The sequence below is a fragment of the Protomyctophum bolini genome (genome assembly GCF_963924005.1).
Source record: "Protomyctophum bolini genome assembly, chromosome: 9".
Lineage (NCBI taxonomy): Eukaryota > Metazoa > Chordata > Actinopteri > Myctophiformes > Myctophidae > Protomyctophum > Protomyctophum bolini.
The window spans coordinates 10,810,645-10,827,129 of record NC_137870.1 but is presented as its reverse complement, the minus strand read 5'-3'; the positions used below and the strand labels follow the sequence as shown (position 1 = coordinate 10,827,129).

The following is a 16,485-nucleotide window of genomic DNA, read 5'->3' as shown; positions in this document are numbered from 1 at the left end:
ATCATGGTTTTGATCAGAAAGGCTGGAATATTGTTGCTTCTAAAGAGAGATCAGACTTATTAGCGCGAGGTAGTAATGGAAGATTTCACCTCCCGGTTTTGGGGGGTAACGGAAGGCGAGGCTTTTCAGAGTAAAATCTCCGTCATCTGCTGGGCACTATAGCGTCTTTATTTAGAAAAAGTCTAGGGCATAAATAGTGTTCGTCTTTCTCAAATAAAACAGCTGGTAAAGACAATGCTAAGCTATTTACCACTTGAACCCCAGCATCCGTATTAAAATAGCAGCTCTACAAGCTTAAATAACACGACCCAAGCTTGCAGATCGACTATTTTTTGCAAAGAGATTTGATGTAGGTGTGAAAGAACAAGCGGTCCAAATACAGTTGTCACTCAGTAGTATGACTTTCTATGTTTATCCGTTCCTCTTTAGGTGAGGGCCAACGACGCAGACCCTGGAGTGTTTGGCCAGGTGACCTACTCCTTCATCAACGACATGGGCAAAGACCAGTTCAGCGTCGACGCCAACGGTCAGATCACCACCGTGGAGAAGCTGGACCGCGAGGACCCGGCGAACAAGAACCTGGTTCTGACGGTGGCGGCCCAGGATTCTGGCGGCCGCGCCGCGTACTGCACGGTGCACGTCACCCTGCTGGACGACAACGACAACGTGCCCCGCTTCCACGCCACAGAGTATCGAGCCTCCGTGAAGTCGGACGTCGCCAGAGGGCACCTGGTGACCCAGATCCAGGCGCACGACCCCGACGACGGCATCAACGCCAAAGTGACGTACTCCCTCTACAGCGAGGCGCACGTCCCCGTGGTGGACATCCTGGAGATCGACCCGGACAACGGCTGGATGGTGACCAAGGGCAGCTTCGGCCACCTGAGGAACTCCGTTCTGTCGTTCTTCGTGAAGGCGGTGGACGGCGGGACTCCCGTCCGACACTCCCTGGTGTCCGTGTACATCCACGTGCTGTCTCCGGACGCCCTCATCCCGTCCTTCAGCCAATCGCAGTACACCTTTAGCGCGCCGGAGGACACGCCCATAGGCGCGGCCGTCGGGACGGTGCGCCTCAACGGCGTGCCTCCGGGCCACGCCTCCTCCTCGCCGGTCACCTTCGCCCTGGTCAACGGGGAGACGGGGGAAAACAACCAGGACGGGGTCCTGCTGGTGGACAAGGACACAGGCGTCATCAAGCTGGACAAGCCACTGGACCACGAGGTTTGATTTATTGATTTATTGATTTATTGATTTATTGATTTATTGATTTATTGATTTATTGATTTATTGATTTATTGAATAGTTTATTAGACAGAATGTAAAAACAGCAACAGAGTACAGTTAAACACAAAGTTAGGGTTAGCACCAAAAAAAGTTGGTTGCGGTCTTGTTTCGATTTAGGCCCTATGCAATCAATTCATACACATGACATGAAGAATAACAACAACAAAAAATTTAAAAGAAATCAAAATCATTGCCAAGGGAAAAAAAGAGAACACTGTATGTACGTAAGGAGAATTGACCCATGTTTGTCGGAGGTACCAGATAGTTGTTCTCACTCTATAGTATTGCTGTGGTGTCGCTCACTTTTTTAAAGTAGTTAGTCAGATATGCGGGTACTACTGAGGGCATCGAGGGCAAAGCTGCATTTACCATTTTGAATGTCATTGCCAGGTCCTCAAATCATTCCACTTCAAGGTCACGGCCACCGTTCAGCAGGCCAAGTTGGATTCCGTCACCACCGTCGACGTGGAGCTGAAGGTCCTGGACCTGAACGACAACAAGCCCGCCTTCGAGTCCAACTCCTACGAGGCCACGGTCATGGAAGGGATGTCCGTCGGGACCAGGATCATCCAGGTCCACGCCTCGGACCCAGACTCCGGGGCCAATGGACAGGTAACTAGGGATGGAGCTCGATAACCGATACCCGGAAGAATCTGATAACGAGCTTATTGAGTACCTGGTATCAATAAGCTTTTGGCTTATCATGACCGTTATCGAGGATATCGGTCCATGAGGTCATGTTTAGACAATCAAGACAAGAGACGATCAAGAAATAAATGTAATCATCCATGCTCAAAGTGTATTGATACCTGCCAACCAGCGCTGTCCAGGTAAACAACATTATGCTTTTAAACTGACAGTACACATATTACCAGTTAACAGTTTCTTTAATATTATTTTATTGGTAAAAAGGTCAATTGCCTTCCGTCTTACTGTATACCCTGAAATATCAAAACTGTGAAGAAAACTGTATTTGAAGGCCCTAGTAAAAGATATTGTATTTATGAGTTCAGAATTTATTTTCTACCGTAGTAAAGTGGCTGAAAAGAATGGCACGGAAGAGACTGAAGTTGAAGTTAAACGTGGTGCGGAAAGAAATTGCGATATTTGAGTGAATCGATACATTCATACAGGTGACGTACTCTCTGGGCACGTCGACGACTCAGCCCGGCGGGGACAGGTCGACCGCGGGGACGTTTGGCATCGACAGCAACACCGGCTGGATCTCCACGCTGAAGGACCTGGACCACGAGAGCGACCCGTCCTACGTGTTCACGGTGGTGGCGTCGGACCTCGGCGAGAGCCCCCGGTCGCTCTCGTCCACGGCCACCGTGACCGTGGCCGTGTCCGACGTCAACGACAACCCGCCCCGCTTCCTGGAGGAGGGGCGCTACCGCGGCGCGGTGCGCGAGAGCGACCCGCCCGGCGAGGTGGTGGCCGTCCTCAACACCAGAGACGACGACAGCTCGGCCGCCAACCGACAAGTCAGCTACCACATCACCGGTGAGCCTTCCGTCGTGTTTAACCCATTTTAGGGGCGGGAACCCGTTTTGGTGTTAGCATTACGTTATGCTTTAGCTATTTAAAAATAGCAGATCTACAAGCTCATACACACACACACACAAGCTTGTAGGTCTGCTATTTTTGAAAAATCGAAGAACAACTGACATAGAAACATAGCTTCTTCAGATAACTGTCATTTTCTAAATCTGACATTAGACATTTTTAGAATCTGATCTCAGGTCAGAATGGGTTAATGAACCCGTTGAGAGCTGTGACCAGATTCTAGTAAATGTCTACTTTTTCATGTCGAGGACCCACAGAATTATCTGTACTTGGCCGCGGACCCCCATCTGAAAATATGTTGCTTCAGGGACCCGCCCAGAAGCAAATTATTTATATAAAAATATTTTTTTACTTTGGTGCTGTGAAAGAATATATATTCGCCACATTTTCATGATTTTTCAAAAAATAGCAGATCTACAAGCATAAACCATAGAAACTCTCAAGCAGGGTTAAGGCGATATTTAAAAGTCTCGATAGACGGGGCCAGTTTGACGTGTGGGGGCCACGTCCGGAAAGGCTCGGTCACCGTTGACCTTTAGGCGGGTCTTCTTTGTGACCTTGAGATTTAGCTGGCCCACAGACTGCAGTGACTTTAGGGGAGCATACACCTGAATTCTGAGAGATACTGAAGTGCCAAACCATTCAGTGATTTAAAAAAAACTGTTGATGTTCTCTCTGGGAGTAACAAAAATCGATAGGATCAGGAACGAGTACATCAGAAGGACATGTTTTGGAGATAAAGCCATAGAGGCCAGACTGAGATGGCATAGTGAGTATATCTGTAGAAGGATGTCGAGGTTGGAACTGCCAGGCAGGAGGCCTAGAGGAAGACCAAAGAGGAGATTTATGACATGAAGTTATAGTTGGTGTGAGAGAAGAGGAGGCAGCGGACGGGGTCAGATGGAGGCAGATGATTGGCTGTGGCGACCCCTGAAGGGAGGCAGCGGACAGGGTCAGATGGAGGCAGATGATTGGCTGTGGCGACCCCTGAAGGGAAAAGCTGAAAGGAAAAGAAGATGATGCACCATATTCAGGAACATATCATCAGCCTCTGTGCCTCTATATATATTCTTGCTAATTTACTCAAGATAATCATCAGGACCCATGTGTATGCTGCCCTGGCTCATCTCCAACTACAGTATAAATAAACATTGGTGTGTGTGTGTGTGTGTGTGTGTGTGTGTGTGTGTGTGTGTGTGTGTGTGTGTGTGTGTGTGTGTGTGTGTGTGTGTGTGTGTGTGTGTGTGTGTGTGTGTGTGTGTGTGTGTGTGTGTGTGTGTGTGTGTGTGTGTGTGTGTGTGTGTGTGTGTGTGTGTGTGTGTGTGTGTGTGTGTGGATCGAGGTCATAACACAATATAACAGATGCAATGTACAAGTCATTCATTTTCTATGGTGTGTTCCACAGAATGTAAACACACCCTGTGTGTGATTCATGACCTGATTAATCTACAAGTTGAAATGAAGAAAATGCCAGCACTCATTGTATGGCCTTTTCATCTGAATTTATTTACCTCTGACGTTGATAACGAAGGCGTTGCGGCCTGTGTGGCCTTCGTCAGCGTTATGGATATTCCAGCCTTGCACCGTAAGGACTTCATTCTAACCTGGAGTGCTGCGGCTTGTCTGCTTCGGCAGTACTTTCTTACTCTGATTATTCTACAACCATATACCTAATCATTTCAGTCTTGTTGGTTTGATCTCTGCCAGATAAGCATTTATCTATGCTATATGAGTGTTCCACACCCCCTTACATTTGCCCAACAGAATGGTAGATTGCTGCGATTGCTGTCGCAGGGACTTACCCCCAATCCAACCCTTGATGCTGAGTGTCAAGCAGGGAGGCACTGGGTCCCATTTTTATAGTCTTTGGTATGACCCGGCCCGGGGATCGAACCCCGACCTCCCAGTCTCAGGGCGGACACTCTAACCACAAGGCCACTGAGCTGGTGAACCCTCTGTGGATTCGTCTGTAATTCTCTCTAATTTCAGGGAGGGGTGAAATGTTTGATATGATTACATAATTATTATTTTTTTTCAGATTTTTTTTTAAGGATATCAAAGGTGGGAGGAAGTAGGGTAGGAGGCTGTACGGAAACCGAGGGTGTGTTAATAACGAGGACGCTGATCAAAGGCCTGCCGCGGCTGATTTGTCCTCCGCTAATTGACAAGCGAGAAGGTGATGAAGCAGGGATGACCTGAGAGGCGAAAGACATCACGCAGACGGGGGGGGACAGAGAACTAATGACAGACTTTTAATAGGCAGGAAATCCTCCTCTGAATGGCAGCGTAATGAGCAGCAGCCAGACAGACAGATGGAGGGAATGAAAGACGAAGCATCGTGAGTGATGTGTGACCTTATAGATGACAGCAGAAGAGAAAGGAGGAGGATGTAGAACCGAGCGGCTGCTCTGCTCCGCAGCGAGAGAGTGAAAGTTAGACGTACATTATATGTGACCGAAGCACGTGAGCGTCGGTGAACCCCGCGACACCATGAGCGTGTGAGTCAGAAATAGAGAAACGCGTCCTTTCACCTCTGAAAGAAGAAAGAAAGATAACTATTTGACTTTGCTCAGTATAATACATAAAAAAAAGAAAAGCGGCAGACCAAGAATGGGACATGATATGGGACAGAAATATTTCCTGCTGTCAGAAGATAAGCTCCATGGCGTTGACACAAGATGCAGACATTGTGCAGTGAAAGGAAAAGATATATCTTTTTATTTGATTTAAAAGTTGGGATCGAGACGGCAAGCTCAATTTATTGTTGTTGTTTTATTTTGTGTGGGTGTAATTTCACGCCAAAGCTGCACTGTTTACAAGATATCATCACTTCTATTAAAAGCCGAGGCTAGATTTTCACACCTTGATGGAAGCCGACCATTAAGGTATTATCCCTTCAGTGGCTCCCTCTGCTCCGTGCAACCACAGTGAATACATAACATCCAGAGGGTGAATTTAACACTCGCCGTTATAATAGTGGATAGATTTATTATAGATCTATTGTTTTTATTATAACCCGTATTTTTCAAATACAGGTTAAATATATAGTAAAAGAAAAATAAGAAACAAACAAACCAGCCAAACAGTTTGCACACATGCGCATGATAACGTAAATGGCCTGGAAAAACGACTCGGCCATTATTATCTCGTACGATATGCCAGTGAAAGCGGCCAATCATCTGACGTCCTCCGTTTCAAAAGGTCCCCGTGTTCAATCAGAGATGGTGATTAGACCACTGAAGTGAGGCAAACGAGCTGATTGCCTATTGTTAATCCATAGGTGTTGCAGATCTGTGACGATAATGAACAGCAGGTGGTGATTAGCGGAGGAGCTAACTCGAACTCCACGCACCGAGCCTGACCGCATGTTCTAATTGCTAACTCAATCGGTGGTGGAAAGTAACTAAGTACATGTACTTAAGTACTGTGCTTATAAACAATGTTGAGGCGTTTGTACTTTACTTGAGTATTTCCAATTTCCAATACTTTTACTTCTACTCCACTCTCAGAGACAAATAATATTGTACTTTTACTCCACTACAATTATTTGAAAACTTACTAGTTACTTTTAGATTTGAATTATTATTACAAGACATAGGCCTACATTAACCACTTCAGCACTATATATATTTCGGCCATTTGAAAATAGCCGATCTATAAGCTCACAATGTGTCTCAATGCAACGCATTGTGAGCTTGTAGATCTGCTATTTTCAGTTTTTTTACAGTTGAAAACTTGTGAAAGTGGACATTCTGCATAATGAGTACTTTTTACTTAAAAATAAATGTGAGTACTCTTTCCACCACTGAACTCAATAGTCAGATCAGAGACTCATTAGAGCTCATTCAACTTCATCAAGCATAAATGACAAGTGTTGATTGGAGATCCATCAGCATCTATGAGAAAAAGGGGGAAAATAAGTGGTTACAAAAATAAAGTACTCGTACCGGTACTCTGTATCGGCGAGGACAAAAAATGAAGTACTTGTACTCATACTCATTGTATGACAACAATGGTATTGGGACAACTCTAGTCTCAGCTGGGCCAGTTCATCAATCATTAGAGCGGTGAAAAGGTTACCGATGAGGACTTGATGATGTAGAGCTGATCGATTCTGAATAGTTGCATTGTGTTGCAATGAGGGCACTAATGGCCAACATGCTGCGGATTTCGGACCGCTCAGCGCAGCTAGAAGCGGGATGAAGGCGAGCCTGATGACGTATTGATGCTGTGCCTCAGCGCACATGTAAACACAACCTAAGAAGACTACAACTCGAAATTATTATGGAGGTATCAGATGTTTGTCCCCGCTGGTTTGGGTTCATGGTTTCTGCTTGAGAGAGACCAGATTGAGGTAGGAGGAGGGAACCTGTGAACTGAATACTTCCACAAGTCAGGTTAGGACGAAATGGGTACTCATTCCCCTCACGTTTGAACTGTCATGTGCTGCATATGCCACTACAGTAAGTAGAGCAACAGGATATGTGTCGAATCTGTGTGTGTATCTGGCCTTTTTCACACTCTCTCTCTCTTCACACTGTGTGTGTGTGTGTGTGTGTGTGTGTGTGTGTGTGCGTGGCAGGTGGGAACCGCCGAGGCGTGTTTGCACTGGGCCTGGTGCAGGGCGAGTGGAAGATGTACGTGAAGGGACCTCTGGACCGCGAGGAGCGCGACCTCTACGTTCTCAACGTGACCGCCAGCGATGGCCTCTTCGTCACGCGCGCGGCGGTCGAGGTCACCGTCATGGACACCAACGACAACAGCCCCGTCTGTGACCAGGTGAGACGTCAGGAACCTCTTCACGACACACACACACTCTTGTTTAACATAACACCAGGACAGAAACCACCAGTCCAGTCCTGCAGTCTTTGGTTTCATCCAAAGCGCTTTACATAGATTGTGCATTGTACGTTCATGCACCGATGGCGGAGGAAACCATGCGCAAGGCACCAACCTGCACATCGGGAGCAATTAGGGGTTCAGTGTCTTGCTCAAGGACACTATCTAGAGAAGACAATGTTTCATTTATCCTTGAGTGGCTAAGATCAATACTTTTGTGTGTGTGTGTGTGTGTGTGTGTGTGTGTGTGTACAGCCCCTGTACACTGCCTCCATACCTGAAGACATTGAGGTGAACAGAGCGGTGCTCAGTGTGGGCGCCACAGACGCCGACGTCGGAGTCAGTGCCTGGATCCAGTACACGTTAACCGGCCCCGGCTCTGAGGACTTCAGCATCGACCTGGACACTGGTATGGATGCTGCTTTGTCTAGCTCTAGAATATGACTTCAGCATCGACCTGGACACTGGTATGGATGCTGCTTTGTCTAGCTCTAGAATATGACTTCAGCATCGACCTGGACACTGGTATGGATGCTGCTTTGTCTAGCTCTAGAATATGACTTCAGCATCGACCTGGACACTGGTATGGATGCTGCTTTGTCTAGCTCTAGAATATGACTTCAGCATCGACCTGGACACTGGTATGGATGCTGCTTTGTCTAGCTCTAGAATATGACTTCAGCATCGACCTGGACACTGGTAGGGTTGCTGCTTTGTCTAGCTCTAGAATATGACTTCAGCATTGACCTGGACACTGGTATGGATGCTGCTTTGTCTAGCTCTAGACTATAGAGTTATTAACGCATTTATCCGGCAACATTGCCATCTAGTGGCTGAAAAGGAACTCACAGATTGCCACCCGTTCACTTCAATGTTAGAGCATCTTAGTTTGAAAGCCGGTTTGCCGGAAACTGCGAGTCAGGAAGTGAAAAAACACAGGTCCGGCCGCGAATGTTATTTAATTCAACCGAGGATAATATCGTTTGAGCCGCAAATCAAGCTAGTTTTGGTCCAAAAAGAAAAGAAACTGCGTTCCCATAGACAGCATAAGCTTTCAAAACTTTAAGTCCAAATGAGTGATTGCGTGTGTGTGTGTGTGTGTGTGTGTGTGTGTGTGTGTGTGTGTGTGTTTCCCAACCTGCCTCTTCCCTCCCCTCCCCCCCCCCCAGGCGAGGTGAAGACGGCCGTGGCTCTGGACCGGGAGCGGAGCCCCGCCTACCGGCTGGTCGCCCGGGCGACGGACGGCGGCGGTCTGTTCTGTCACGCCGACGTGCGTCTCACGCTGGCGGACGTGAACGACAACCCCCCCGCCTTCCTGCTGCCGCACTACACCGCCAGCGTGTACGAGGACACGGCCCCCAAGGCCCTGCTCACACGCATCCAGGCCATAGACCCCGACGAAGGTGAGACAAACACACGCATCCAGGCCATAGACCCCGACGAAGGTGAGACAAACACACGCATCCAGGCCATAGACCCCGACGAAGGTGAGACAAACACACGCATCCAGGCCATAGACCCCGACGAAGGTGAGACAAACACACGCATCCAGGCCATAGACCCCGACGAAGGTGAGACAAACACACGCATCCAGGCCATAGACCCCGACGAAGGTGAGACAAACACACGCATCCAGGCCATAGACCCCGACGAAGGTGAGACAAACACACGCATCCAGGCCATAGACCCCGACGAAGGTGAGACAAACACACGCATCCAGGCCATAGACCCCGACGAAGGTGAGGCAAACACACGCATCCAGGCCATAGACCCCGACGAAGGTGAGACAAACACACGCATCCAGGCCATAGACCCCGACGAAGGTGAGACAAACACACGCATCCAGGCCATAGACCCTGACCCTGACCCAACACGTCCTACGGTCTAAATGGGTTAAAATATATAAATTGTAGGCCTAATCAACAGCAACCAGATTACTTCTCTAGTTGGAAAATGCTACAATCCCTCAAGTCCTCTCTCCTACTCAACCGTATGCTGATTTGCTAATTGACCGACTTGCTTGTGAAGGCCATGCGCCAATTCATTGTTTGACTCAACCCCTCAACCTCTTATGTGTGGCCGTCCAACTATTGCCGAAAGTACACAGACAATAAACAGACTTCCCCCGACGCACATGCAGAGCCACTGCTGTTTTCAGCTGTTAATCCAGCTGTGTGGAATTAGCATTAAATAGTCGTCATGAGGCCAAAGAAACAGACAGACTGTCTGGTTTTGATTATGGAACTGTAATGGCCTTCAGGGTCAGCTATGTTGAAATAATAACAATCGCCGGGGGAAAAGGAGCATATATGCACATCCACAGCTTTGTATCAGCAGCAACTGTTCCATAAAAAACAATGCTTTACCTCGTGGCTCGATCTGCTTCCAGTTTAGCTGTTAGCCCGGCCTGTATGATTTGCCAAGGCCAGGTCCATCTGCTAACGCAGTGCGGGCTGGCTGGGGTTTGGACTGGCCGTGACTCGTCTGGTCAGGACCAGAACAACAACAGACAAAACAATATCACCACTATTTAAAACTTTTGCCTCGATTACGATGAATGTCTACAAGCTCATATGTGTCACAGTGCGACACGTTAATTGTGAGCTTGTAGATTGGCTATTTTCACTATTCTTTTACTCCACCATTGTCAACAAAGTAGAATACGGGGTTAAGTAGTCAATTAGTCTTAATGGATTGTATCATTTATTGTCGATTCATTGATATAAGAAATTGAAAAAAGAATATACGAAAAGAATAAGCTTTTTCTCGATTTTTCAGTTAACCTACATGAGAAAGATTAAGTTAGGTTATTGGTTCTAAATATTGGCTTTGATATATTTCTGGTCAATTGCCCTGCAGCCCTACAACAGACTCAGACTCAAATTATTCAAATTCCACTTGGGGAATTTCATGACTGTTTGTCAAGGGTATGACTTGCGAAATGAATTGCATTACAATTCTCTGTCTGAACCAAACCTTAATTTAAATTCTAAGTCCGGTGCATTTCACATCTACAGTTTTGTCATGCATTGCTCACAGTCACAGGCAATACAAATGCAAATCAAAGCATTGTAATAGAGGTATTTAAACAATCTTTCAAATTCATTGCCATTCTAGCTATTTAGCCGAAAAAAGGCAATCAGTGTTATGAAACAAAACACTTCATCTCTTCATTATCAGTCCAGCCAATGCAAGTCGACAGACACCTGCAAATCATTTAATGTGGGGATTGCATATCTCCGTCAGCCCAGATGTCCTACCCAGGGCTGTGTAAATTGTGGGTTGCAGCCTTCAAGAATCAGAATCAGAATCCTCAAAGAATGAGGAATCTGTAGGAAATATATTTTCAGTATGTGCCATATGGTTCAACCTTTCTCTTTTATGGACAGAAGCGATTCCAATTTGGCGGTTGAGAGTTCAGTAGAAGTTCACAGCGTTTGTAAGAGGGAACTGTTCAGTAGTCAAATTACTTTTTGAATTATGGGCAAGGATGAGAGGAAGCAAAAGTTCCCGAAAATGAAGCCGTTTTAATGGTGAACTGGAGATAACCTCCTGGCTGCTTTAGTGCATAACGTGCTTCCGCGTTCTTTCTTTAGATGTATCCTTAAACGTTTCTCTATTGCCGCTGTATAATGCTTAATTTGTTCTCCATCGCATGCATGGCGATGACACCACTCGCCAAAAAAGAACAGATCTACAAGCTAACAACACGATGCATTGTTAGCTTGTTGATCAGCTCTTTTTTTTTGGCAAGCAACACCACCAATTAGAAATAATTGTAGGTATCTGCAGGCAGATGGGGGCAGTGTTTTGATTAGTCGCACGGGTTCCTCACAGTTCCCATCTCTGTGGTCGTCCCTCGAAAAGAGCAGCCATTCAACATTTCCGTTGAGCAAGCAGCTGTCTGAAACACTGTGTCTTCCTGCGTGGAAGAACCATCTGTCTATAATGCCTACGTCTCTAACAAAAAACTATATTTAAATTATCCCATTGAGTTCAGGCTCATGGTTTTTCAATATACCCGCAGCATCAATCGGGCAGGTTTTGATCATCTAGTTTTCTGGCACAGTGCTTGATGAATAGTCATGAGGTGAGGATGGCGGTGTGTGATTGCCTCTGAAGAAGCCTCTCTCTCTCCACCAAAAAGTAATTTTGCACAAACTTCAACTGTAAGGGTACTGGGGTTTAATGAGGCATTGGCCGTTGCCTGAAGCCAAATTGCAGACTCTTTGGTCAGAGTCTGCAATTTGCACCTGACCTTTTATGGTTCGTGACTTCGTGTTGGGCCTGAGTTTGTCTTTTGAGCCCAAATGAGTCTAAAGATTTGTTACCCCCTTTCTATTTTTTAATGGGCAATAGAAGTCAGACACCCGCTTCGAATGTTATCAACCTATAATCACCAGTATGTTCTTCAATGCAGCAAGTATGGACATTTTCCACATACTGTCTAACGCGAGTAGGCGACCAGGACATGCGGAAGAGAAACTGTATACATGGTCGGTTAGTAATAGTAGGACAACACAACCAACGGCTGGCAACAACGTCAGTATGTGGTAATGTCCATACTAGCTGCATTGAAGGGTGTTTATATAACGGCTGATTACGATTAAATATGGAGAAACCGCTCAGTCAGAAGAGACAGAGTAGGATTAGTGGATAAAACCCATGAGTTTGCGGTTGGGTTTCTGTGACTGTGTGGTAAGCAGCGCACTTTAGTGGCTCAGCCACCGCGATGGCACAAACACGTCACAAGAGCCCATATCTAATCAGTTTCCCTTCCACTCTTCTCCGCATGTCCTCTTCCAGCCGGCCCCAGCCGCAAGGTGACCTACTCCCTGGAGGACTCCGCCGGTGGCTCCTTCTCCATCGACAAGTCCTCCGGCATCATCGCCCTGGAGCGCGTGCTGGACCGCGAGGTGCAGCCGGCCTATCAGATCACGGTGCGGGCCTCCGACCAGGGCTCGCCGCTGCGCCTCTCGTCCCTGGTGAACGTCACCATCACCGTGCTGGACATCAACGACAACCCTCCGGTGTTCGAGCGCCGCGACCAGCTGGCCACGGTGCCCGAGGACGTGGGCCTGGGCACGGAGGTGCTGAGGGTGTACGCGGCCAGCAAGGACATCGGGACCAACGCCGAGATCACCTACACCATCCGTTCAGGCAACGAGCACGGGAAGTTCCAAATACACCCGCTGTCTGGTGAGTGTGTGTGGGGGCGGCTAATGATTGTTGAGTGGTGCAGCCACTCCAATGCACTCCAATGCACTCCGATGCAAACAACATATTTTCAGATGGGGTACGCAGCCAAATACATCTAATTCTGCGGGTCCTTGACATGAAAAAGGTGGAGCACCACTGACGGAGAAAAACTAATCTGAATCTGGTAGAGTCGGCCTCAGTCCTAAATAGGTTAATTAAAACTGCCAGGTGCTGGAAGCAACCCAGACTTACAGTAGCAACCTTGACGGTGCATGAAATGTGCGTGAAAAAGACTCTGTGTACCGACCCGTGTTCTGAACCCGGCGTGTTCTCCCCCAGGTGCCATCTCGGTGTCGAAGCATCTGGACTACGAGATGTGCAAGGACTACTTCCTGACGGTGGAGGCGCGTGACGGCGGCAGCCCGCCCCTCAGCGCCGTCACCACGGTCAACGTCAACCTGACGGACATCAACGACAACGCGCCCGTGTTCAGCCGCGACCTCTACACCGCCGTGGTGTCGGAGGACGCCGCCATCGGAGAGTCTGTGGTCAAGGTGAGTTTCTGCACGTTAACATGTTCAGACCGTACGACGGGTGGAAACGTCATAGCTAATCCAACCGACTGATTGCGACGACGTGTACACACGTCCTAGCACTTTTTTATTGATATCAAACGGAAAAAATACATTCCGATTGTTTTTTGTTTTTTTTTGGTTGGCCTATCCTTCTGCAATGTACTCCTTGCTTTTCGCGCATGCCGTTCACTTCCCTGTTTACGGATCAGAAAGAAAGCCTCGCCACGCGTAATCTAGTCTAATCTGATTGTGTTAACTTGTTCCATGCCAACCTCGAGATAACGGACAAATTGTCACCTATAGTTGCATACGTTCCCTTTCCTTCCCCACTGTAGCCTGACCGTCAACGAGGCTCAGGGAGATTCAGATCCTGTGCTTGGTCTTAGTTACAGCTAGTTATCGTGCTACTCAAATGCTGAGTCGGCGGTGCCTGGTATCAGAGTGACCCAGAACCTTGCAATTCAAAGGCGAGTGAGCTCTAAAGACTGAGCTACCATGCAGGGCACATATGCTTTTGATGCATCACTGCAGATGCCATGAGCCTGATAATGATTATTATTTTCTGCGTGTGTGTGTGCGTGTTTTGATCGATAATTTTATTAGACAATGAAATGCAAACATTATATTTTACAGTCAAGCACATTGTTCCAAAAAACGACAGCACCGAAGAAAGACCTTGCGGTTGAGATATCTGAAAGTGTGTGTGTGTGTGTGTGTGTGTGTGTGTGTGTGTGTGTGTGTGTGTGTGTGTGTGTGTGTGTGTGTGTGTGTGTGTGTGTGTGTGTGTGTGTGTGCGTGTGCGTTCTGTAGCTAACGGCGGAGGATGTGGACAGTCAGGTGAACGGCGCCATCCTCTATTCTATCGTCAGCGGAGACAGAGACAACCAGTTCTTCATCGACCCGCTCAGCGGCATGATCAAGGTTAACAAGCAGCTGGACCGCGAGACAGTAAGGACTCACACACACGCACACACACTTGCACCATGACCTCATTTTCAGGAATTATCATCAATGTCCTTGTGATGATGACATTTTTGTTCTCACTGTAAAAGTATGTAGCCTTGCCGAGCCATGAGGCCTGAGCCTATCTCCTGTTTCTGTAGCGTGAGGCAGCTTGATGTACAAGTAAGTACACCCCCCTGGATATGACGCTAGTATGTCTCAGAGACTTACCCCCAATCCAACCCTTGATGCTGAGTGTCAACCATTTTTTAGAGTCTTTGGTATGACCCGGCCGGGGATTGAACCCCGACCTCCCAGTCTCAGGGCGGACACTCTAACCACGGTAAACATGCCTGTTATTCTGAGTTGCATGCTGGTGACGCGCACAGACCTAGCTTCAACCCCACAGCGTATTTCAGCGCAACACCGTTGTGTGCTTGTAGATCTGCTAATTTTAGGTGTGCAATACAGCATGCAACAAATGATGAATGCTGAGATATCTGAATGTATACAGACAGCATAATCATTACAGCCTGGACTATACAGAGGACTCATCTTCAGTGGTGTGCACAGATAGACCCCCCATTGATCAATTCTTAATTATTTATTTAAAAAATATATACATTATTTATGCCCCAAAATCTATTAATCTCTCACTATTAACCAGCTGGTTCCACGCGCTGCACAAGGTGCCCTTTTTTCCACTTGTGCACCTGCCCCTCTACATGTCTGTGCACGCCACTGCTCATCTTATCGCACAACAATACGTCTTGAAAAGATCAACATCATTTTGCACCGAAACAAACATTTAGCTGAATAGGTAGAGATTCCGCCTGGGAAGCAGAAGGTCCCAGGTTCGATTCCCTGCCCTGGTAATTCGTCGACGGGTCCCTGAGCAAACCTCAACTGCATTCTGTTAGGGTTAGGATTATTTTTCCAATGAGTTCACTATAGTATATACGGATTGCTGAATGAGTGAACGATATCAGACAAAGTCTCTCTCTCCCCCTCTCTCTCCAGATAGACTGTATCTACAGTAGTGAGACAACATTAATAGGCCAGTATTGATTAAATCATTGTTGGAGTTTAACCTAGCACTTCGCAGCGATTTCCTTTCTGTTATGAGGAGGTCATTTGCAGGGTTCGGTGAGTTGAAGGATATTACTATCAGTGACGCTCAGTGAACTGATGAATAGCAGCTAAACATACTTCAATAGCAGATTTACATGAAACGCACACACGCACACACACACACACACACACACACACACACACACACACACACACACACACACTGTCACGTGTAGGTGAGGTAAGGACCCAAACGCAGGACAGCCAGGCATGTAGTGTTGGAAACCATGAAATGGTGTTTTAATTCAGAAGACAGGTGAACATGAAATAACTTAAAACAGACTGAAACAGGTGACAGGATACAATGACTCAACAAGGACTGACTGGGGAACAAGACTGATATACACATGAGGGTTGATTACAAAATGTGACACAGCTGGAGCAAACAAACATAGAACCATGAAAACTAGACCAGGGAACAAAACATAGAAATACAACACCTAGACTGTACAATAAATTACACATACACACACGCAGTAGTACATTCTGACCACCAGCTCTTTTAAATTCCCGACCTGTTTTTGTGCTTGAAGTTTTCAGATGTGTTTGGATTCCTGTCATAAATAATTCATGAGTGCACGCCGTGATGCACACACACACACACACACACACACGAGTGAGTGTACACCGTGATGCAAACGGGTGTGAGCGTGCTCAGAAAGAGAACGAGTGGCAGGGCTTGTGGGTGATCAAAGCATAGGCTGATGAAAGAAGTGTGTGTGTGTGTGTGTGTGTGTGTGTGTGTGTGTGTGTGTGTGTGCGTGCACAAGCTAAAGAATAAGATAAGGTAAAGTTTAATTGCTCCTGGAGGGAAGGTCGTGGGTCACAGCAGCAGTGAGAGTTAAACACAAGACACCCACTTAGGGTGAAGAGTTAGTCAAAATACACATTAAATAAACAAAAATCTAAATACTGAGCTGCTGGTCTCAGACATCTGTTCTGCACTGTA

General features: G+C 47.0%; 1 protein-coding gene across 5 annotated transcripts in view; it reads left to right on the top strand.

Moving 5' to 3' along the window:
- The window catches only part of fat3a (FAT atypical cadherin 3a), a 238,986-nt gene that overhangs the window by 182,543 nt on the left and 39,958 nt on the right, over window positions 1–16,485 (top strand). For all 5 annotated transcript variants that reach the window (XM_080772601.1, XM_080772598.1, XM_080772600.1 and 2 more), the window contains exons 11-19: window positions 430–1,221; window positions 1,675–1,896; window positions 2,418–2,787; window positions 7,433–7,629; window positions 7,945–8,098; window positions 8,859–9,092; window positions 12,496–12,888; window positions 13,228–13,442; window positions 14,274–14,411. In XM_080772601.1, the coding sequence (XP_080628727.1) occupies window positions 430–1,221; window positions 1,675–1,896; window positions 2,418–2,787; window positions 7,433–7,629; window positions 7,945–8,098; window positions 8,859–9,092; window positions 12,496–12,888; window positions 13,228–13,442; window positions 14,274–14,411 (2,715 nt within the window). The remainder of the gene's footprint in view (window positions 1–429; window positions 1,222–1,674; window positions 1,897–2,417; window positions 2,788–7,432; window positions 7,630–7,944; window positions 8,099–8,858; window positions 9,093–12,495; window positions 12,889–13,227; window positions 13,443–14,273; window positions 14,412–16,485) is intronic.